This window comes from Phoca vitulina, unplaced genomic scaffold (assembly GCF_004348235.1).
Source record: "Phoca vitulina isolate PV1807 unplaced genomic scaffold, GSC_HSeal_1.0 scaffold48, whole genome shotgun sequence".
In the NCBI taxonomy this organism is placed as follows: Eukaryota; Metazoa; Chordata; class Mammalia; order Carnivora; family Phocidae; genus Phoca; species Phoca vitulina.
This window is the reverse complement of record NW_022589751.1, coordinates 11885868-11911324: the sequence shown is the minus strand read 5'-3', so window position 1 is coordinate 11911324 and position 25457 is coordinate 11885868. Positions and strand designations below refer to the sequence as shown.

Here is a 25457-nt window from a genome sequence, read left to right as displayed (position 1 = left end):
CTTTAGGGCTCCCACAAAAGAGGAATTGTGGAATGAGAATTTCAAACACAACATAATGACGGCAATACCAAAAATCAGAGTATTTGTCTAGGATCCTTATGCAGGGAAAGATTTGTGAAGCTGATAAGGTACAGAGCCTTCACCACTAGCAATTTTAACAGGCCAAACTCGGGCACGTCCTCTGCAGGAGGGGCTCCTCAGGAAAGCATCAGGGCTACCTAAATACTGGAGAAGCAGAGTGGTAGGCCACCAGGGGGGGCTGTGAGCGGCACTACTTAAAAGGAGAGGCTCAGGAGCAGACGTGTCCTCAGGCTTGCCTGAAACCATACATGCATGGCTATAAACATCCTTGACTCAGAAAGGTTTTTCAACTTTGGTTTTTCTAAAAATGGCAGGCCATGACTGAATACACTTTAAAATTAAAAAGCCCTTAAAGTATGAGTAATGACTCAATTTTACAAATAAAAGGATTTTCTTAGTGCTCAGACTTCCAGAGAAACAAAATGGTCAACAGATGTTGACCTTCTCTGTCCCTCTAATAATGGCACTGACAAACTGGAAATAATGAATTAGAGTAAAAGGAAAACACATAATAATACAAGGGAAGTCTATTAGTATATAATAAAGGAGTCCTTGTTTTTTGACAAGTATTTTTTGTTAACACCAACCAAATCCTTGCAAGTCTGACCGAGCATGTGGCCCTAGTGGCCGGACTCTGAAACTAAGTATGACCTAAGAGGCTAATCTGGGAGAATCTGAAGTATCTGTGGCTACTTCTACCTTAATTCTTGATCCCAAATGAAGTGACATCACATACCACAGCACACAGGGAAAATACATACTGAATTAGTATGAAAAGAAGTTTAAAGACAGCAGAAAGAAACAGCATTTTATTTCTGTAAGGGAGTCTGAGAACTGCCCAAGAATTACAGCCAAGTTCATGAATGAGGTAGATCTAACAGGCATTTTCACCTTAAATAATTTCAATTATAACCATCAAATGAATTGCTTAGATGCTGTGGTTAAGAAAATTGTACAAAATTAAGCAAATTGTTTAAAAGAAACATCTAAAGTTTAAAAGTACTAAAACAAATATAGCAGGTAGAATTGATGTAGTAACAACTTGGTGCTATTTCTAACAAAGTATTTCTTTCATATTTTATTCCTAAATGTGAGCAAAGCAATCACAAATGAAGATCAGAAGCAGTAATAAAGATTGGGCATGGTTACTTGCAGTCAGATCTATTATAAAGAATAGATTCTGTTGAAATACACAACTTGCAGCAAGATTCTGTCAATGAGAATTTCATTGCAGCTGTCAAAGGTATGTATCTGTAGTACAGAGAACAGAGAAAACTGAATCCAGGAGGCCACTCACTGTGACTTTGCACATATTACCACAGCTCTCGGCCTCAATTTCATCATCCATAAAACCAAGGGGGTTAACAGAAGACAGACCTCTAAAATCCCAGCTGTAAAAATCTCATCTTCTGAAATTTACATAGAACGATTGCTGTTGGAAACTCCATTCCCATCAACCTTAATGTCATAATGTCAGGGACAATGGATAAAGTAGGAGATGACCCCTGGCTCCCTTGGGCAACCTGGCCTTTTAAACCAAAGACCAAAATCCACTTCCTGAAACTCTATCACTTCCCTCCGTTCTCCCTCACCTTTAGTTCCTTAGGCCAATGGTTAGTCCCTTAGTCCCTTTGGAACTAGCCTCAGAGCATCTTGTCTATAGATTTATAGTTTTATGATGAGAAATGAACCAGAGAGGGCAAGTGACTTGCCTGGAATACCAGAGCTAGTCAATGATAAAGCCAGGACAAGAATCCAACTCAGCTGTTCCTGACACCAGTGTTCTTTCCCCTAAATCATACCACCCACCTGTCTTTCACTCCTGACAAAAAGCAAAACAAAAGCATGGGAATAGGGGTGGGGAGAGCATCTATTTAGATAATACCAGTGAGAAGTAGAAGTTATTTTATTTCAAAAATGTAAATATGGATGTGAAGGCATCATGCTCCTGATTTCAAACTATATTACAAAGCTATAGTCATCAAGACAGTATGGTACTGGCATAAAAACAGACACATAGATCAATGGAACAGAATAAAGAGCCCAGAAATAAACCCTTGCATTTATGATCAATTAATTTACAACAAAGGAGGCAAGAATACACAGTGGGGAAAGGACAGTCTCTTCAATGAATGGTGTTGGGAAAACTGAAGAGCCACGTGGGAAAGAATGAAACTGGACCACTATCTTACACCATACACAAAAATTAACTCAAAATGGATTAAAGACTTGAATATAAGACCAGAAGCCATAAAACTCCTAGAAGAAAACATAGGCAATAAGTTTCCTGACATCACTCTTGGCTATATTTTCTTAGATCTGACTCCAATAGCAATGGCAATAAAAACCAAAATAAACAAATGAAACTATATCAAACTAAAAAGCTTCTGTACAGCAAAGGAAACCATCAACAAAATAAAAAGGCAACCTACTGAATGGGAGAAGATACTTGCAAATCATAAATATGGTAAGGGGTTAATACCCAAATTATAAAAAGAACTATAACTCAGTAATAAAACACATTCTGATTTAAAAAATGGGCAGAGGACCTGAACAGACATTTTTCCAAAGACATACAGATGGCCAACAGGTACATGAAAAGATGCTCAGCATCAGTAATTACCAGAGAAATGCAACTCAAAACCATTAGCTATATCATCTCGCATCTGTCAGGATGGCGATTATCAAAAAGATAAGAAATACCAAGTGTTGGTGAAGATGTAGAGAAAAGGGAACTACTGTGCACTATTGGTGGGAATGTAAACTGGTGCAGCCATAATGGAAAACAGTATTATGAAGGTTCCTCAAAAAACGAAAAATGGAACTACCATGTGACCCAGCAAGTCTACTTCCAGGTATTTATCTGAAGAAAATGAAAGCACTAATTCAAAAAGGTATATGCACCCATATGTTCACTGCAGCATTATTCACAATAGCCAAGATAAGGAAACAACCAAAGTGTCCACTGATGGATGAGTGGATAAAGAAGATGTACACAACTCCCCTCCACACACACAAAGGAATACTACCTCAGCCATAAAAAAGAATGAAATCTTGCCATTTGTGACATGGATGGACCCTGTGGGTATTATGGCTAAGTGAAATAAGTCAGAGAAAGACAAATACCATACGGTTTCACTTACATGTAGAATCTAAAACACAAAAGAAGAAACAACAAAACTCATAGATGCAGAGAACAGACTGGTGGTTGCCAGAGCGGGGGAGCAGGGAGGGTGGGCAAGACAAAGAAGGGGGTCATAAAATAAATAAGTCATATCATGGGATGTAATGTTCAGCATGGTGACTAGAATCAATAACACCCAAGTTGCATGTTAGTTAACTTTATATGGTGACGGGGGAAACTAGACTCATTGTGGTGATCATTTTGTAGTGTATACAAATATCAAGTCATTGTGTTGTACACCTGAAGCTAATACGATGTTTTGTGTCAACTATACAACAACAAATATAGATGTGATACTAAATGTTAATACCTGAAAAGATTAGCTTAGTAAGTTCATGACAGACTCAATCAACCACATTTTAATAATCATTGCCCAAGGCCTTTGAAGTTAAAAAAAAGCTGTCAGGCTGAGGGAAGGCAGAATGCTTTGGATAACATGAAAGATTAAGACAAGGTTGTTAGAAAGTGACTAAATTCCCTACACCAAGGAAAATCAATCCAAGGAGCTAATGTACAGAGACGAAGATGGTATGATTTTGCCTAGAGGTAACTGCCACTTAAATCAACATAATGCTGTATACGTGGGTACAATACACATTTTCATTATGTCCTAGTGACAAGAATTCAGAGAAAAGTGATGGGTTGTGCCATCGTAAGACTAATAAAGCATCACATCCTATCAACCACTGACTCTGATTTTGACATTTGTGGCCTGTCTCACTAATGATAAAAGTACTAAAACCATTCACATTCATTTTGCTATTATCAAGAAGACTGGTTGGTAAGATTCAAAGGAACTGCTGGGATGTGAATTTAAATGAAATCATAACTATCTTCACAGGGAAACCACTGAAAATGCAGAAATACACAGATCTTTAAAAAATCTTAAAAAATCTTTAAAGAGGGTTAAAGACAAGATTGATTCCATTCGCAAGACGATTATGAGAAAGCAATATAAGTAATTGGCCTTCAAAGAATAAATGGCTCCTGTCTCTAGCTAATGAGATTTCATTTAAAACTGTTAATTGGGAGCAATGAAAGAAGCACAGAAACCAATACCGACAGCAAATACTCAGTTTTTCTGAAGAGTATGATAAAAATTTGTCCTTCTTACATTTATACCATGGAACTCTGAAAAGTCATACAGTAACAAAGACAAGCCTAGATCCTATAATATTAAAATAATAAACAGGATATAATACACTAAACAAAAACTCAAGAACTAATTAAAATAAATTAAGAATAAGAAATACATTTACATTGAAAAAATGATAAGCATAGGATATCCTGAGTTTCTCAATTATAAAAAGAACACAAAAAAGTAATATCCATCTGAAAGGCTGTCATAATGATTAAATAATATACATAAAATTCTTAAGAGTGTATGGTACACAGTAAATGCTTAACAAATGGCAGCTATCATTATTATAACCAGGAAGAAGAATAACTTCATTAATAAGAGCTTTCAAACTGGATTCATCACCACCTCCTCCCTGCTTCAGCTTCATTTCGAGCACACGAATGTGATCACTAATAGCCAATTAGGTAGCTTTTGACCAGATCACTGACCAGATCTCACAAGAAAACCAAAAATAGTATTTGGAAACCAAGATGAGGGAAAAAGAAAGAGTACCTGAGGAGGCACTGGCTAGCAAAAAACATAGTCTGACATTATTTATAAGCAGCACTCATATGACGAAGGTTCACTCACAGTGATACAAAGGTAAGAAGTCAAAGAAAATCAAGGCAATTTAGAAGTCTTAAAGATTAAAGGAAATTGCTGTGACATAAAACCCTAATGAAAAGTAAAAATATTTCCAGAGGGAGTTATAAGACCCTTTGCTAGATCCATTTTTATCTAATTTGAAAACAATTTAAGACTCATATCTTTTCACCTACCAACTAAGAGTGAGTATACTTATTTTCATCTGTTTATTTCTAGGAGGATCTTGATTTTTGTCTGTTTTATGAAGCATTTAATTCCTTTCTGATCCCACTATGGAATTTATGTTTTAATAATTCTATTTTTTTCCCCATTAAAGTCAGCCCTAAAAATAAAGTGACAAAAAGGAAAACAAAGCTACTTCAAGTCTGGGAGCATATTCTTGGGAGGGACATTCAACGCTACATGTAGGAAAGGATAAAGCATGAGGAAGATCCCACGGGGGAAGGTGCAAGTTAAAGGCTACATGTAGGGGAGGAACAGAGCTCCTGAAGGGCAGTGGATGAAATGTAATCATAGGGCTTTTCTCTCTCCTCATTAACGGAAATGCGCTCTACAACTGAGCAATCTCTTAACAAAGGTTCTGAAAGTTGCCAGGTGGCTTATTAACAGATTTACCTATGTATTCCTAAGCTTAGAATTTGCTTCTTTTCAGACATTCCAAGAGTCAAATTGAGAAAATTTCTATTTCTCGGGAAAACATTAATAAATAAGAGCCTGGGTTTTATTGCCTTTGCCCACTCTCCTGATACTGTTCTTTCCTTCTTTAAAAACAACCCAAATATATCCCTTCCCAAACTATGCATTAAACTATGTATTGATCTTAGTGAAATAAAGGAACTCTTTTTATATTTTCCTGTAAAGGGGTTCATAAAAATAGGCCTAGAGACAGTGACTTAAAACCAGACAAATCCAGATCTCCAATCCCATCAGCTTCTCCATCCTACAAACACACTTAAGGCTCAAAAAGAAAAATTAATGCCCAAACAGCTGGTGAAGCACATAGACACAGAAACATTTTCTATCCTGGTCATACCAGGTATTACATAAGATACTGTCAAAGTCTTCGACTGACCATTCACTTAGAAGGGATTCTAACCTTTTAAAATCACATGCTAATTAATTAACATCAGCAACATTATGTCAGGGATCTTGGACCACACTCATAATGACTTCTTTGTCAAGTAAGCAAAGAAACTATGTTATTTTGTTTGTCTGGAAGTTCATATCTGTTCCACTGAAATGCAAATATCTTGGATCCCTACTAAATGGTGTGGATGTCCACATATATGATATCTCTGTTACAGAGAAAGAAGGGGCTGCTGCACTTGCTGGAATGTCTTCGGCTTTGTTATCAGATGCTCCAGTTTGGTTATAACCAGGCTTCCAGTTTGCCCAATGCCAAACTTCATGCTTTAGCAAGGGGAGAAAAATCTAGATGCCAGGAACACACCAGACCTTTCGGATAAAGGAGTAGGAGCATGCTTCAACTGGACTGCGGTTGGTCCTCTTTGTTAGCACCAAACTCTCATTATTTAGTTCTTCACAGACTAAATTACAGCTTCTCTCAGAGAAGAGGACCTAGATATTGAAAAGGAATTAAAGTAGATATTAAGGTAGAAATTCCAAGGCCAAAGATCCCAAGGTCAGGCAAAGCAGCATCTGAGGCCAGTACAAGAAAGTGGTGGAATTCAGTGGGCAGCAACTCTGGGGCATTCAAGCTTCCCAAGTCCTCGTCCGGCCTCACGGCCCTACCTGTACCCCAATCATGGGCACCACCTCCTCGATCCACAGCAAGTCCAGTGGAGCCGAGGCTCGAGTCTGTCGGTGGTGGATTCGGCGCAGCCGCAGAAGGTACAGGATGATGGCCAGTAGCACCACCAGGATACAGGCGAAGAAGAGATAGTGGTTGTAGACAAAGGAGAGGCGGAGCCAGCTACCGTGGGCCTGCCGAACACCTTCTTGCCGCAGATCCCTAGGAAGAGTTGGAAGGTGGAAAGTCGTATTAATTTCAAAGAGAAACAGTTATGTTGATTTAAAAGGCCAGCAGTGTTATCTCATTTATTCTATTCATGCAAATATGCTAGGAGACCAGCTCCACAGGGCAAGCAAAGCTAAAGAATGTCTCCAGCCCGAGGGCCGCTATGTGATTTCTCCTGTACTTTCTTTGCCAGGGCCTACAGAGGGAGGCTCACAGGCCTACATCCTCCAGGATCTGGGGACAAAATTAGAAGGCAAACAAATGAACAGTAAGATAAGACTGATCATCTATAACCTTAGTCTTAACACTGACCCCATACCATTCTGTAAATACATACATCCAGTCTGTAAATACGGTACTAACAAGAATAGGGTGGCCCCTAAATCCAATCAAGACATCAGAGTGTATCTAAATCTTTGAAAAAAAATTGACTGTACTTCCTGAGGATTTAGGCTATATCTAGAGAAAGCTATCCCTAGTCAGTAGTACTGTAGTCTGGAAAAAAGTAAGGAGACCTGTAAGCCAAAGTGCAGCAGCCTGCGTGCATAGAATGAAGCCGCTCTTTGGTCCAGACACCAGATCCATTTTTGTTTTGTTTGACCTGCAGTGTTTTCTTAAAATGTGAATCTCCAAACTGAAAGCCTGCCTATGACATATGGACTTCTGGCTTGTCCTGACAAATGAGAACTGGCAGATGGTGGTACAGCATTTCTGCATGGCAGTCCTTAGCCCTTCATCCAGAGTGCATACTCTCTATCTCCCCACTTCTCTCACCTCTCTCCGCTGCCTGCCTTCTGAGGTTAGAGAAACAGGCAACAAAGATTAAAAATTCATTTTAGTTTATCTGAAACAATCCAGGGGAGAGAGAACCTAAAACTATCCCAAATATCTTATGGTACATAGAGCAAGACATCAGGCTATCACAGCTTGATGACAATACCCCCCTAAGGGCATCTCATGTGCTGTGTTCTGATTCTGGCCCACCAAAAAGCCTTCTAAATCAATGACATGCTCTCTAGAGTGACTCTAGCCATTAGGAAAGACTGCTCTATACACACAGCTACCCCAGTTCTCTAGTCCGACGTTTTCTACAGTAACCGAAGAATGGCATTTTAGTTTTATTTTAGTTTACCACTCAGTATCTTAGAACTGGTTAAGTAACAGCTCAATCCTAAAGACTGATTTATTATGGATAAACAAATAAAACTGAATTCCTGAAATTGCAAAGCTAAAGAACAGACACCGGATTATATTCTCAACCTTCTTTCTGTTTCAACAAGCTTGGGTAGTAATAATAGTTCATGGGGTAGTAATAAAGGGAGTTAGTTCGGATGCTTTTTTGAGGGAGAAAGGTCACTTATGAAACCTATTCTGAGACACCAACCAACACCCTCTGATCTCAAGATGCCAGTTCAGTCCACTTTACCTGAGTGGTAAGAATCGTGTTTTATACAGAATGGCTCCCAGTGTCCACTGAACCTCTCGGTCATATACCAGCTGGGCTGTCCGCAGGTGCGGGTAGTCATAGGGAAAGTGGAATCCTTCATGAAGAACTTGGTACATCCAAGCCGATTTAAAACACTGATATCTGTGTGACAAAATAGTATTTTTTTGAAGAAGGAGGAAAAAAAGAATTCTAGTGTTTTCTATATACTCCCACTGGATGTCAAAAAAGACCGGTCTCTCTCTACTTCACCTTCCTCGCCTCTAGGTGGAGCCAAACCTGAGCCTACTTTATCTTGTTTACCACAAAAGTGAGGACTGCCTTTTCGCAGTAATGATATTGTGACTGTGTTTTCTTTTTCTTTTTCTTTTTTTTTAGAGAGTGAGAGAGGGCAGAGGAGAGGCAAATGGAGAAGAAGAGAGAGAATCTCAAGCCGGCTCCATGCCCAGTGCAGAGCCCATATGGGGCTCAATCTCACAACCCTGAAATCACAACCTGAGCCAAGATCAAGAGTCGGACGCTTAACCAACTGAGCCACTCAGGTGCCCCCTTTTTCTTTTTCTGAGTCCTTATCCTCAAGGAGCCTGCTGAAGTATCTACAAGTCTACTTACATGATGTCTGGGATTTGCTTCAAAATAACTCAGCTGCGGTAAGAGGGCAGAAGGGTGGGAAAATGGATGCAACAAGATTGGGCAGAAGCTGATAGCCACTGGTAGAGAAACAGGGTGACAGGCATCTGGGAGTTCATGATACTCTTCTATTTTTGTTTATGTTTAAGATATTTTACAAATGTTTACAAAAATGGGAAGACCGACAAACCAAACTGGCAAAATATTGGCATTTGTTGAGGCTGGGTGAGGTTTATGTTACTTTTCTTTCTACCTTTCTGCATGTTCCATATTTTAATTTAAAAAACCCACCACTTTTGATTTCAAGCCACTCAGAGAGAACCTTGCAGTGACCCTGGTTTTCGTTGACTTCGCTAAACTAGGCTCCCTATTTTAGCCCCTATTGCTCAGAAAACCAAAATCAAAAATAATCAAATTCTCCTTCAGCATAAAATCACATCTGTGCTCTTACTTGCTCTCTCTCCCTCATTATAATATGCCATCTACATTTTCAGGCCAAATCTAAGGGAGAAAAGGAAGCTACTTACTTGAGTCGATGCTCATCTGCATGTGATGAAAAGAGGCCATTCTTGAATCTCTGAGTTAGTACTGACCAGGCCATGCCACAGTAATCCTGGAACAAGTGCACAGAAATGCTGCAACGTGAAATTAAAGCCAAACCCTGTAACCTCCCTACAGTCACAGCTGCTCCATGTCTAAAGTTACTCATGGGCTACTAGTTGACAAAGGAAAACAGAAACGCCATCTTCATTCACTGGACACCGTGCAACACAAGTGCCAAAATGCAGATGCAGGCTGCTGCGGGTCTCCTTTTTATTCCCATCACCTCAAGTCCAATACAAAGCCAGCCCAACATGGCTCCTGAGCCTCTTCAAGCTTCAGACAGGGATAAGGTTAGGACCAGGAAGAGCAACATCAAAGCCAAAGGGAGCCTCATTCTGCTCTACGTCAGACTAACACGAGCAGGTAAAGTAGCTGGTACAGAATGGTCAAAATTATACCACTGGCCTGTCTCCATGTTGTAGTTCTCCCCAAAGGAATCATTCCTTTTGGTTTGATCAGTTAACTTGTATTTCTTGAATGTCTACTTTGTGGCAGGTGCTATTCTAGGTGCCAGGGAGATTTAGCAGTGAACAAAACAGACAAAACTTTCTGTCCTCATGAAGCTCACATTCTAGCGGTAAGAGACAGACAGTAACTAAATACATATATATGCATGCATACATACAACATGCACATACCTATGTACATATACACATACGTATAGAGTGTGTTAGATGACATAAATGCTCACAGGAAAATTAAAACAGGAAAGGGAAACAGGTAATATTGGGAAGGGCTGCAGTTATGGATATGGTTGCTAGGGAAGGTATAACTGGGAAAGTAACAGTTGAGTCAAAGGAAAAAAAAAGAGAGAACAAAATTATCTCTTTTACCTGGGAAAGAGAACATATTAAGCCACTAGCAACTTGGGCAAGCAATAACTTGAGCCCTTTGGTGTTCAAGGGAATAGAATCTGAAGAAGTTTTAAAATGAGAGAAAGATGCGGGCCATGGACATTTAGAGAGCCCTGGATGCTGGAAAGGAAAAGGAATATGAGTGTATTCCTGGAGGCTGGAGAAGAACAAATACAAACCAGGTTTTCCTCAATATTTCTCTCTTTTTTTTAAAGATTTTATTTACTTATTTGAGAGACAGAGAGCACATTTGGGGGGGCAGAGGGAGAGAGACAAGCAGACTCCCCACTGAGCAGGGAGTCCAATATGCGCCTTGATCCCAGGACTCTGGGATCATGACCTGAGCTGAAGGCAGATGCTTAACCAACTGAGCCACTCAGGCGCCCCCTCAATATTTCTTAGGGACTGCCTTTAGGGAACAGAATATTACACATACTACAGATATATATATATTTTTAAGATTTATTTATTTATTTCGAGAGAGAGCACAAGTGGGAGGGGCAGAGGGAGAGGGAGAGAGAATCTCATGACTCCGTGCTGAGCACAGAGCTTGACTCGGGGCTTGATCTCATGACCCTGAGATCAGGACCTGAGCTGAAACTAAGAGTCAGATGCTTAACTGACTGCCACCCAGGCACCCCACAGATATTATTAAATTGCAAGTCTTCTATCCAGAGAACCCTAGAGAACTGTAACGAAGCAGAAAGAATAAAAAATATAAGGACCGATTCTTCCCATAAGTTTCTGTGCTAAAAAAGAGATCAGAAAGATAGGCAAAACTTCAAAAACGAATCTAAATTAAAGAAGGAGATTGGGCGCCTGGGTGGCTCAGCCGTTGAATATCACACTCTTGGTTTCGGCTCAGGTTGTGATCTCAGGGTCGTGGGATCGAGCCCCACACTGGGCTCTGTGCTCAGTGTGGAGTCTGCTTGAGATTCTCTCCCTCTTCCTCCCCCACTGCCCCTCCCCCAACTGTGTGTGCACACACGCTCTCTCTCTCTCAAATAAACAAAATCTTAAAAAAAAAAATTAAAGGAGCTATAGTCTCCCTCTGCCCCTCCCCCCGCTTACCTGCTCACTCTAAAATAAATAAATATTTTTTTAAAAAAAGGCGCTATAGAAAGCTAGCTAAACTTTTACCTGTTCAGGTAACTAATGATTTAAGCTTATAAGCTGCTAACATCCTAGATATGCTCTAAATGAATTTTTATTTCTTCTGCATTTTAGTTTTAAGTAATACTTACACCGACATTGCTTTTCCCAACATCTTTCTAATATTCCAAGTGACCCTATCTACCATTCTGGCCTCCTAATGACTCAAACCAAAAAAATGAAAGTGCACTTGCCCACCTGTGTGACATCATCTCCAAAAGCACATTACAATTGAGAATACCCAGTAAGGGGAAAAATCTCTGGGGATGATACTTTTGGCCACAGACATTAAACAAGATTATTGGAAAACTAGAGGAACAACCATTAGCCACCACAATTATGGACTGGGGTGATAATCTGGGTGATCACGACATGCATGGAAACCTAAGCTTAATGAACTAGAAGACAGTCCAGCACAGCGGGTTCCTTAACTTCTGAGTCCACTTTCTCATCTATAAAATGAGGGCTCATAGGGCCCCTGCGAAGAATCCAGTGAGATCAGGCATGCAAAGCTCTTTGAACAGCATCTGATACAAAGTTAGGCATCCAATAAATGGCTGCAGCTGGCGTGAGTCATCTTTATTATAAATAATTTACCTGGGCAGCCTTGGCAAACGTTGGCCCGTGATAGTGGCCACCAATGCGTAACACATCCTCTGTACAGTAAAAAAACTCAGAGAAACCGTAGAACTCGCTGTTGTTGAAGTCAATTGGTGACTGGTAGATGCCATTCAGCGAGGCCTGGCTGGTGTTGGAGCGGGCCAGCAGGGGGCTCAGCATCGCCCCACAAGACGCCCAGTCTCCTCTTCCTCGGATGTGCAGCACCTGGCTGTTCCTCTCCACCACATCTGTGAGGCCCACAGGCAGGCAGGGATCCAGAAGTGGATTGTCTGGACTCAGACCAGTCTTCTGGCCCAGCAACCTGTCACAGTGACAAAAACACACAAAACACTTCACTGATGTACTCACCCTCTTCTAAGAAACGCCTAGTTTAAGAAACTTGGTCTAAGAATGTGCTTCACAAATTATCTTGTTGTTTTACATGGCATCCCTAGAAATAAGAATGGAGTTTTAGCATCAGTCGTAACATCAAAATTTACCTTAAGCAAATTCAATTTAGTGGAAGGAAGGAAGGAAAGAAGGAAGGAAGGAAGGAAGGAAAGGAGGGAATTATGGCAGTGATCAAATTTTGTCCAACCGTTCAGTCCACATGTACATCTCCCAGTGCAGAGTGAAACTGGAAATGTTAATCTGCGGGTATCAATCTAGTCTTCATTCCCACTGGTCTCTTAAAAGTGTCAAGATCTCACCACACCGAGTGCAGTTCTAACGTTTACCAAAACCCTGGGAGGAGGTGAAGAAGGAAGGCCTGGGAGAGGCTCCTGAGGAGGGGACCTTGTCGGTGGTGCAGTAACAACTGCTGGCAATAGGAAGGACATGCCTGGCCCCTTGCAGGGAAGGGGGGGAGGGGCAGGTTCTCATCCCCACTGTAGCCGTCACACAGTTCTGGCTGTTTCAAGTCAGCACTTTGCCCAGCAACAAAATTCCCATTCCTAAGGGGATGAAATACAGATCTGGCTGAGAACAGAAATTAAGTGAAGACCAAATAATGTTGCCAACCATGGTTAATTATTCCCCAGTTTCTGAAGAGACCCATATTGAAGAGTGGACTTCCTGGGACGAAGATGCCCCCACAAGGGTAAAGACTGAAGGAGGGAGTGGGAATGTGGCAACACCACAAAATGCTTTGGAATGACTGGAACTTATTTTAAGGATGTGACACCAACTATGGAAAAAACAAAACAAAACAACCTCAGAAAATCATATTAAGAAGAAAGAACCAGGGGCGCCTGGGTGGCTCAGTCGGTTGAGCATCCGACTCTTGATTTTGGCTCAAGTCATGATCTCAGGGTCATGAGATCGAGCCCCACATCAGGCTCTGCACTGGGCATGAGGCCTGCTTGAGATTCTCTCTCTCCCTCTCCCCCTACCTCCACCCCTGTTCACTCTCTCGCTCTCTCTTAAAAAAAAAGAAGAAGAAGAAGAAGAGGAAGGAACTATTATGTTCTGACATCCCAGGAAGCACAGGTTTCTCTAGTAGATTAGAAGCTACACGAGATGAAGAATAAATCTTCTGAATTAGGAACTTAGAAACATGGCAAGAAAATACCAGTGCATGGGAGGATGATGATGCAGCCTGGCAAGTTCTGAGCAGAAAACAGCAAAGAGAAAAGGGCAGCAGAACAACAAAGGAAGGAAATGGAAAAGGAGGCACAGCAGCTAACAAAGAAGGACCACAACAAAATTGGTGTGAAACCCTCATAACCGTTCTCCAGATGCCGCGGTGCCGGCATCCCAAGCGACAGGAATACAGATGTGGAGTATTTTCAGAATGCAAACACACGGACTGATTTTAATGCATTCATCAGTCATCTGTGGTAACAGGATTCTCCCAAAATACTGTGAACTCTTGGCAGTTGAGACTCACAAAAGCAAAAAAGAATTATGAGACAGTATTTTCTTTAACATGGTCCCAATATAAGACAACAGCTGTGGAGAAGTTATTATAAATAGGCTATACTGGTACTTCTTCCACCTAGTGTTTCTAGCAAAACAAATGGGGGTAAATAATTTTATGGTGAAAAACCTCTGCTGTCTGTTATGCTTCCTTCGATGCACATAATGATACAATAATTTTAAATAATAAAAAAAAAATCTCACAACTATTTGTACATTACGGCCTAAATACTTCACGGGATACTCAAATGAAGAGTCTGTGATCTGTCCATGCTGCCGAGCAAACTGGCTGTTCTGGACTTAATGAGAGAACATTGTAAAGGTTAATTCTGACTTCACATGCTTTTTATTCTTTTTTTTTTTTTTTTTTTTAATTTATTTATTTGACAGAGAGAGAGAGAGCGAGAGAGGGAACACAAGCCGGGGGAGTGGGAGAGGGAGAAGCAGGCTTCCCGCGGAGCAGGGAGCCCGATGCGGGGCTCGATCCCAGGACCCCGGGATCATCACCTGAGCCAAAGGCAGACGCTTAACGACTGAGCCACCCAGGCGCCCTGCTTTTTATTCTTTTATGTACACTATGGACCTCACTCCCACATAAGATGCAACTCCACTGTAATTCAACAAATATGTCTTCCATGTAGAGGGAACTGCTAAGAGCTACATTACACTGCACATTGTAAATGAAGAACTTAATCTCACTGGGGCACCTGGGTGGCTCAGTCAGTTAAAAGTGTCTGCCTTCAGCTCAGGTCATGATCCCAGGATCCTAGAATCGAGCCTCCTGCTTCTCCCTCTCTCTCTGCCTGCCGCTCCCCCTGCTTGTGCTTGCTCTCTCTCTAAGAAGTTTTTTAAAAATTCTTAAAAAAAAAAAGGAACTTAATTTCATTTATCCTATGATACCATTTCTGAAACAGGACACTGCAAGAGGTCCCAATAAGCTGCTAAACTTTTTTGGGTCTGACCAGAATGCATCCTCACCTAGATCGAGTGGGACTACTAATAGAGGATCTCTAAGCAATACTACCCCATTGGCAGGAGTGGTTAGGAAGAAGGAGGAAGCAAGGACATATCTATCATAGTAGGACAGGAGTATTTCTTCCTAGTATCTGCACCCTGACGACCTTCTATTTCAGAGGCACAGATGCCCACGTCAGACATACCTATTTTTGGTAAGGGTTTCATTCAGCACAAGGTCTTCATAGCGCTGCCGGGCAAAGTTGCCCCCAAAACCCAGGAAGGTCGTGACATAAACCCTATACACGTGTTCAGTATGTTGCACATCACAGCCCAGGTTGAATTCAGCCAACAGGATCTTTGCTTCTTCTTCCTATAATACAATGTAAAGCGAAAAAAGGGAATTTTAGTTTTGGCTGACTGACAGAAAGCTATGACATCACTAATACACCAGTCTTCATGTGCTATAACTACTCTTTAAGATATCTTACAGCATTCTCTCATTCTTATAGCATTATTTTCAACAAAGACACAAAGTGACAAGCCTACATAAAACAGTACAGAGACTAAATACCAAATTAGAGACTGCAACACTATCTGTAGTTCTACAGAAGGTAGAATCATTATTACATTTTCTTGCACATATTTTTCTGATTTTCCAATCCTCCAAAATGAGAATGTACTATTTTTATCATCAGGAAAAAAAAATCCTTTGATAAAAATAAATTTAAGGAATTTGGGAGATCATTATGAGACCTATTCTATGGGTTTTTCTAAAACTATTCAAGAAGATCTAATGTTCCCTATGACAGGGACTGGGATTGGGAAAGTTCCATTTTACTGGACCTCCAATGAAAAGGGGCTCTATTTTTTTTTTTTAACTTCAGGTACATGGGTTGAATTAATCATACTCCTCAGTTCATGGTACATTATTATGGCAAAGCCCCATTTTTGTTTTATTTATTTACTTCCTTTTATCTTCATATCCATTCCCATTCCCACTCCCCACAGGCAACGATTCTAATGTGCTTCAATGTGTAACATATGTTTGTACATACTGTTGTAAAATGAAATTATTGTTTTGAATGTATTTGTTTTTAATTTATGAAGATGCTATTGTGCCCAGAAATTTCACTAAGTATATACACAAGAAGAGTGAAAACTATGACTAATCAAACATGTGTATGTGAATGTTCACAGCAGCATTATTCATAATAGCCAAAAACTGGAAATAAAATCCAAAAGTCCATCAACTGATGAATGGATAAACAAAATGTGGCATGGTCATATAAAGGAATATTATTCAGCCATGAAGAGAAATGAAGGACTGACATGTGCTATAACAGAGATGAACCCTGAAAACATTTTGCTAAGTGAAAGAAGCAGACACAAGATGTCACATATTGTATGATTCCATTTATGTGAAATACTAAGAACAGGCAAATCCACAGGAGACATGAAGCAGATTATTTTTTTTTAAATTTTATTTATTTGAGAGAGAGCGAGCGAGTGAGAGAGAGAGAGAGAGAGCACAAATGGGGAGGGGGGAGCAGGGAGAGGGAGAAGCAGGCTCCCCGACGAGCAGGGAGCCCGATGCGGGGCTCGATCCCAGGACCCTGGGATCAGGACCTGAGCCGAAGGCAGATGCTTAACCAACTGAGCCACCCAGATGCCCCAGTGAAGCAGATTATTGGTTGTCAGGGCTACAAGGAGAGAATGGCAAGTGACTACTAATGAATGCGGGGTTTCTTTGGGCATAATAAACACATTCTAGAATTCAATAGTGGTGGTTACTTTGTGAACGTGCGCAACTTTGTAAATTGTACAAAAAAACCACTTTGGGCATTGAGGATTATTTATATTTTGTAAAGTGCTATTGTGTTATGTCTCATTGTTCTTTTCCTTCTTTACCAAGCACTGAGATCCATCTTTAAGATCATTATACTGCTATGCATACATCTAATTTGTTGCTTGCAAATATACTTTCTACACCAGTGTCACTTTCTAAATCTACACAAACAAAAAAGTCATTTGTTTAAGACTTTAAGGATCAGTGCCACTCACCGGAACCATGGCCTTCAGTTTACCTGTTGACGACATACTAGCAAATATAGACTAAAATTAAAATGTCTTACAACCTAGTTCCCCAAATTTCCAAACCTTGCACAGACCCCTGCTGATTGTCAAATCCACATTTTCAACAATCTTGCTGGATATTTAAACACATATGTTCCTCAGATATTTCAAATTCAACATACTCAAAACTGAACTCACTGGTCGCGGGACTTGGGCTAGAGATCAGAAAGTCGCTCTCACCCAAACCACCAGACCATACTGATTTGCTTAGCATCAACCCACCCTTTATCCTGGGGTCTCTCTCAGTGACTGGGTTCCTTACCCTACCAGGTACCTAGGACGGAACCTAAGCATCACTGGCCATCCTTCCCTGTCCTACCCACACCGTTATATTACATTGTTTTTTTAAATTCCAAAATACCCTTGAAATCTGTCCCCTCCACTCCATTTCCACTTACATTGCCTAGTTTAGCCCTTATTACTTCTCACCCAAGGTTCCCTGACCAACATTTCTTTCTCCAATATCACCAAAATTATTTTCCTAAAAAATCAATTAGATCAGTCACACAATACAGAGCTGAAAAGGACCTTAGGAGTTTAATTACTTCACAGATGATGAAATGAGGTCCAAACCTTTGCTAATTCTCCTCCATTTATAGATATAAAAGTGAAATTCCCTAGCGTGGCACCTAAGACTCCTCACCATCTACCTTCATCTTATCTTCCTAGACTTAGCTATACTACACTGGAAAATCATATACTGCAACAAGCTATTCACCATTCCCTGGACATTCTGGGCTCTTCGCTGCTTCTTTTGTGCCCTTGTGTATACTGTTGCCTCCATACAGGTGGCCTTCCTCCACCTCCACTATGCAAAAGCCTACTATCATCCAAGACCCAGGTAATAAGCCAGGATGACTCCCATTCATGGAGCAGGGGACATGGGGTGGGGACATTACTGGCATCTGGTAGAGGCCTGAGATGCTGCTAAACATCATATTATGCATGGGACAGCTACAACAAAATGTCAATAGTGCCAATGATGAGAAACTCTGGTTTAGATCAAATGATAGCACTGTCATGGTCTGCCTGTTATCACAGGCTATCTTCACTGATAGATTATAAGCTTTTGGGGGCAGTATAACATGTCTTATTCCTTGCCCATACTAGGTGCTTAAAAACTGTCTGCATTTCTTTTTCCTCTCTATGATAAAACTTCTCCTTCGAGATACATTCTTTACACTCTAGTCAGGTACAGAATATTAGAAGCACAAGAATGGAATCATAAGCAAGGGAAAGGAAATAACATTTAACAGACAAGTATGTATCAAATACTGTACTCTGGGATTTATATGGATTATCATGTTTAATCTTCAGGCAGCCCTAGGAGTCGGGGAGTATAATTATAATTGCTAAAATTATTAAACACTTATCACATACTAGGAAGTTTGTAAAGTGCTTTACACACATGGTGTCATTTCATCCTCCCAAGTTTATGAAGTAGATACTATTATTATTCGCTTTTTATTTTATATATGAGGAAATTAAGGCTCAGAGAGGTAACCTACCCAAGATAATATAAGCTAGCAAGTATCTCAACAAATATTTGGACCCAGGAAAGTTGGTCTAAGTCCAAAGACAGTGACTTTCTTCTCAAATACTGGCATTTCTAGCAACTGAATTTCCCTAAAAGGTAAAATACCTGTTTTGGAGGAAGGACAGAGGTTGAGGTAGGAACTTCATAAGCAATTTGAAGAGAGGCTCCTCCCATATCCAGTATCCCTACTGTCCTTCTGCGCCCTGCTGCCAGTTCCTGGGGAGCCTCAGCATCGGATTCTGAAATAAATAAGGGAACAGAAAGGATCTAGTAATTAAAAAACAAAATTAAATCAAAAAGGGAAAAAAAAAAACCAGAACAGAAATCCCTTAAAAAATGAAAAACAAACTGAAATAAATTAATCTAATAATATCACCTATATATTAGAGAATTCTTTTTTTTTTTTTTTAAAGATTTTATTTATTTATTTGACAGAGAGAGACACAGTGAGAGAGGGAACACAAGCAGGGGGAGTTGGAGAGGGAGAAGCAGGCTTCCCGCGGAGCAGGGAGCCTGATGTGGGACTTGATCCCAGGACCCTGAGATCATGACCTGAGCCGAAGGCAGACGCTTAACGACTGAGCCACCCAGGCACCCCTATAGAGAATTCTTTTATAACTTAAAACAGTAACTTAAAACATAGCATTTTTACTATATCCCTTATAGAATGTATTTTAATGACAATAGAAGCAAATAGCTATCTCAAACTGCATTTCAGTAGTCTTATTGATAATGATTTTATTAGTAAATTAAGCATATATTATAAAATAAAGCAAATGTTTATATTAATATCTTTAGAAACATAATCGGCATAAAAGAAAAAACATATAAGTATAAAATCAAAGATATTAAGCAATAACCTTATAATTTTAAGTATGAATTGGAACTATCACTATGAAATCATGATTTATTTTTCTCTTTCTAAAAATACATTTTTTCTAGCTCTGTTCACTGAAAGGGCCTAGGAGAAAGGATAATCCAGGAGCAATGAGCACCCCTGGCATCCACAGTCACTAAATATCATTTTTCAATAAAAGAAAGCAGGGCTCCTTAAAAAGTAGCTGATGCTAGGTCTAAGGTAGAAAGAATACAAGATAAGCATGGAATACCTTAGTGTGCCAAAAAGCAAGGGAAATAGACTACAAGACTACTGTGATGTTAAAAGGTACAGGAGCCAACTTAAAGGTGCTCCTACTGGCCAATGATGGTATAATTTGAACACTGAAAAGAATAATGATGTGATGGACTATGATGCATCAAACACATTAAAATCTATAAATTAGAGTAAGAAACTGATCAATCAAACATACCATGTGATCCTCAACCAGATTCTAATTTTAACAAGACAACTACAAATAAATATTCTTGAGACAATAAGGGAAGTCTTTACCTGGGTAGATGGATGTTACATAATATTAGAAATTGTTAACTTTTTTAAGTTTAAAAATGCCATTGCATATATTTCATTTGTTTTGAAACTCCTCATTGGTGAGAGATATACACTGAAGTACATGAAGATAAAATGATATGTCTGGGGTTTGCTTTTAAAAATCCAATTGGAGGGGCACCTGGGTAGCTCAGTCAGTTAAGCGTCTGACTCTTGGTTTTGGCTCGGTCATGATCTCATGGGTCCTGAGATCGAGTCCCATGTTGGGCTCCATGCTCAGCGGGGAGTCTGCCTGAGATTCTCTTCCTCTGCCCCTCTCCCCACTCACACTCTCTCTCACTCACTCTCTCTCAAAATAAATAAATAAATAAATAAATATTTTTAAAAAAATCCAATAGGAAAAAAAACCCTGTGCTGTATGGAGGGAGTGTGGGGCAAAAAAACTGGTCAATCACTAATTAGTGTTGAGTCTGGGTACTGGGTTCATGGAGATTCATTTTATTGTTTACTCTACTTCTGTGAATGTTTGCAACTTTCCATATTAAAAAGTTAAAAAGAAATAAAAGAAGGCAAATTAGGACTGGAAAATGAAGCATCTTAAAAGAGTTTTAAAAAGCTAAAGAAAGAAAGAAAAACAACTCCAACATAGCACTTATGTTCTACTGATAGGTTATAACACAAACCTTCAGCGCTTAGAACTCTCGTAAGATGACAGCATTACTCACCATCCTCATGGTCGAATCTTCCCAAAACAAAGTTGATTCCAATCCATGCATAAACTCCTAAGTAAGAAATATGAAAGTCCTTGCTTAATTCTCTATTGCTATGCCATGTCTACACCTCTTCCCAGGGCCGCTCTTTTCCTCCTTTCCTTGGAAAAAGGTGATGAGAGTATTTTATTCCACACTCTCAGTGTATGAATTTAAAATCTCTTATCTTATGATGCTTTTCCCTTTAAAATGATTTGCATTGTCTAAATTTCCTACAGATGATTATGGATTAATGTATAAAAACAAATGGTAAAAAAATGTGAATCTTGGGAGTTCTGGTTCTGGGCAAGATGGAGTAAGCACACTCCATCCTGCCTCCCCACTGAATACAAATGTAAACTCTGGACGGAATGTATGGAGCACATTTGTGAGACCTCTGAAAGGAAATGATAATGGGCACACTGAGACAGAGATGAGAAGTTAAAGTATCACCAAACTGGTAGTGAATTCTCCATTTTCCTCCCCAGATATCGCCTGGCCTAGACTCAAAAGCAGCTTGAAACACAAAAGGACATACATGTGTGGCGAGAAAGAAATTCAAGACCTTGCTTTCTGGTCCAAGGAGCATTAAAAGGGACTCCAAAGGCTCAGAAAGAATGGAGGAAAATCCCTTGAGTTTTTTTCCCTTTATTTTGTTCTCTGCTATACCAGGCAATCCTGCAGGGGTAGAGGCAAAGGTTGGGCAGGTACCTAAAACTCTGAAGGACATGAATCCTTTCTCTGACTAGAGGAGCCTTAAGAGTTGGGGAAAATCCCTATTGCTTATTTTTCTCCCTCTGTCCTCTACCATTTAGCCCTGGATACAGATGCAATCATGGGAAATGCACGGCAGAGCAGGTAAATTTAAGTCCTGGCTTTCTGACTGGAGGAGTAAGCCCCAGGGAACCAGAAAGTATTGGGGAGATTACAGCGAGTAAGGAATAAAGTAGTGTATCAACTCCTGGGCTCACAACCAAGCTACACATGCATGGATCTCACTCTAAACAATATACCAAAGGTTCTGAGAACTGAACTACTGGCTAGACAACCCATTTTGTATGGGCTATGCCCAGGTTCTATGTTGGCCACTGGGTATCACGCAAATGGGACAAATCCAAATCGCAGTGCCAAGGTTCTGAGAAATGAATCAACAGAATCACAGCCAACAGAAGGCAGGTCAGAACTTGAGGCATAAACCTAACCAGGTCAACTCCCTGCTAAATCAAATAATCAATATTCTCCTTATGATTGAAAAAAGACCCAGAGTCTCATAATGTAATATTCAAAATGTTCGGGATACAATATAAAATTACTTGGCATAAAAAGAACTAGGAAATTCTCAACTTATAAGGGAAAAGATACCAACCCCAAGAAGACACAGATGTCAGAATTATCAGACAAAGATATTAAAGCAGCTATATAATCAAGAAATAAGAGCAGTCCTAGCATGAATGGAAGATAGACAGTTTCAGCAAAGAAATAGGATATAAAAAAGAACCAAATGAAAATTCTAGGGCTGAAAAATGCAATATTGAAATTGAAAAAGGTAAATCTTTTCCCTTATGTGAACTGTAACTAGAATGCATGGATTTTCTCTTTTTCAAGAAATGGAAACATAATTTGTCATACAGGCCACATTTGGGCCACATGGGAACACATATTCCAACTCCACTCCCAAAGTGCAAGCTTTTAGGGAAGTATCAGTACTGGACAGTAAAATGCAATAAAGGGAGAGCCTGTAACAAAAGAAAAGTAAGTAGTGATCATCCCAATCACCCCCTAAAATTAAAGTTTCCCCTTACTTTAATAATTTACTTTACATTTGAATTTGGCAAACTCAGTAGACCTCAGAGAAGTATGTATGATTTCAAAACTAAAATTAGCTAACCAAATATCCATTTGGAATCATCACTAAATACTAATACATTCTTATAAACATAGTACTTAGCACAGAGTTAAAAACAAATATAAACATAGGACTTCTAGAAAGCAGCATTCTTCTTTTTCCATTTTTTAAAAATTTAAATTCAATTAATTAACATACAGAGTATTAGTTTCAGAGGCAGAGTTCGTGATTCATCAGTCGTATGTAACACCCAGTGCTCATTGCATCACATGCCCTCCTTAATGTCCATCACCCAGTCACTCCATGCCCCACCCCTCTCCCCTCTAAAAGCAGACTCTAAAACAGATACCAACACAGAATATGCAAATAAAAAAAAAAAAAAAAAACTATACAGCAGAATTAAGAAAATTATTCAAAGAAAAATAAAAATCAAATATATAAAGTTATCCTAAACCCCCGCCAGAGAGACTATGCCACAGCTGGCTGGGAGCCAAACCAGTGTGCCCCTCGAGGCCCAGTACCTTCCTGCTTCCCAGAGATCACTTCTGCCTGAGACTGGGAAAAGAGGAAGTCAAACTCAAGCGGTATATCTCTCACTAGATCAGCCAAGATGGCCAGCTGCTTTCTGCAAGAAAAAAAAATACATAAAAGTTAATTGTTAAACACTCGTCTCACAATTAGCTTCAACTTGACCTTCTACTCAGACTTGTTACGACTCACTGCTCATATAGCCCATCCACCAGCTGAGCCCTGCTTCTTTTTGGTACCTCTTTTGATTTCAAAGGTTTAAACTGCCTCCAAAGTACATCCTCCTACTTAAAGGGCAATATGGTACTATTAATACTTTCCCTTTTTATAATTTTACAATTCAAATAGCGTTAAAAGATGAGACCATGGTTCTGTGCCTCTCACAGGCTGAATATGTGTAAGTGGCAGGAAGCTCGGTTTCATAATTACACAATTCCTAACTACTGTGAAGGGAAGCTGTTAGGCTGAGGAACACAATCTCATCTTCAGATCTTACACAATACAGAAACAACGCCTCACGTCACCACACAACGAGCACTGTTAGGTCCACAAGTTTTTAATAATCCTTTACACAAGCTGACAATGAACTTTTTAATCTCCTTTTATATATTTCAAGGGTTGGGATTTTTTTTCCTTTATAAAAATCATATCATTTGAAAAACCCAGATCAGGATAAAAATCCAAAGGTTATAACAATTTGGGGACAAAGTTTGAGTCTTAGTATCTAGGGTTGTTTTCTCCTCTACAGTTTTGTGTTATCAGTGTTATTAAAGAAAAGCAAAGAAACAAAGCTAGAAGTAATAATATGAATCTAGAGAAAACAGTGAAAAATAAGAGCAATTATCCTGGTTTTTTTAAATTACTCATTACAAATATATTGGCTCAGACAGTTGTCGGCATGACTTAATGGAGAATGTTAACACTTAAAAGTGAAGAATACATTTAAAGTAATAATTTCCCAGGGGCGCCTGGGTGGCTCAGTCGTTAAGTGTCTGCCTTCGACTTGGGTCATGATCCCGGGGTCCTGGGATCGAGCACCGCATCGGGCTCCCTGCTCAGTGGAGAGCCTGCTTCTCCCTCTCCCACTCCCCCTGCTTGTTTTTCCTCTCTCGCTGTGTCTCTCTCTGTCAAATAAATAAATAAAATCTTTAAAAAAAAATAAAGTAATAATTTCCCAGTATACTGTCAAATACAGTTTCCAAAAAAGCTCAGTTATACATATTAATTTCTTGCAGTAAGAATTTTGTATGTGGAACAAGAGGGACTGTTTTGCCCTCCCTATTGGATATGCTTCTAAAATACCCAAAGAAGAGGGCTTGCTAGTTTTGGTGATGATATGGAAGAACAGGCGCCAACATACGCTGCTGTTTGGAATATAAATTAATGGTATGATCTTTCTAAGAGTAATCCAGGACTATGTATCCACATTTTTAATGTGCTTAACCTTTGACCAGCTATTACACTTGTAGAAATTTATTGCAAGGAAATCATCAGATAAGAATACAAAAAGGAAGAGAATATTGCAGCACTACTTATAACAATGAAAAAGTGAAAATAACCTAAATGCACATCATTAGGTATTGATTAAATAATCTGTGGTATATCCATACAATGTGATACTAGACAGATGTTAAAAGAAATGAGGTCAATATAGATCTATATGCATTGACCTGAAAAGATGTCTGATATATTCTGAGTTCTAATAGGTTATGAAACAGTACATATAATATGATCCCAATTTATATTAAACAATTAAACAAAAAAGTTCTTCATGTACTGCACAGGATTCTCTAAAATTCAATTATTGTTTCTTATTTAGAAAAACTTTTAGTGGCAAAATGTTGGCAATTATTGAAGCTGGGTGGTAAGAAAATAAGGATTCATCATGATCTATTTTTTTTTTTGATGTTTGAAACTTCCCATAACAAAAGTTTTTTCTTCCCTTAAATATCACCTTGTACTATCTTTGTAATTTTTTAAGTATATTTCCATTACAAAATGAAAATGAGGTAAAACAAATTGTTAGTTCAGGCCTTTGGCAAAGAATAAAACCTAGTGCTAACACATTTCAAAATATAGTCCAGGTGATCTGAACCCATTTTGAATATTGCTCACAAATGCTAATAAATTAGCAAAGCATTAACTATACAA

The 25457-nt window shown here is 39.4% G+C and overlaps 1 protein-coding gene across 3 annotated transcripts in view; it reads right to left on the bottom strand.

Moving 5' to 3' along the window:
• Positions 1-3294: 3294 nt before the first annotated feature.
• Positions 3295-25457, bottom strand: part of ENTPD7 (ectonucleoside triphosphate diphosphohydrolase 7) — a 38568-nt gene continuing 16405 nt past the window's right edge. For 2 of the 3 annotated variants that reach the window (XM_032432416.1, XM_032432415.1), the window contains exons 6-14: positions 23300-23403; positions 20909-20965; positions 18902-19035; positions 15330-15496; positions 12250-12574; positions 10480-10620; positions 9571-9656; positions 8396-8557; positions 3295-6963 (exon numbers count right to left, since the gene is read on the bottom strand). In XM_032432416.1, coding sequence (XP_032288307.1) covers positions 6732-6963; positions 8396-8557; positions 9571-9656; positions 10480-10620; positions 12250-12574; positions 15330-15496; positions 18902-19035; positions 20909-20965; positions 23300-23403 — 1408 coding nt within the window. In that variant the 3' untranslated portion in view covers positions 3295-6731. The remainder of the gene's footprint in view (positions 6964-8395; positions 8558-9570; positions 9657-10479; positions 10621-12249; positions 12575-15329; positions 15497-18901; positions 19036-20908; positions 20966-23299; positions 23404-25457) is intronic. The other variant, XM_032432418.1, reaches the window with a different exon arrangement.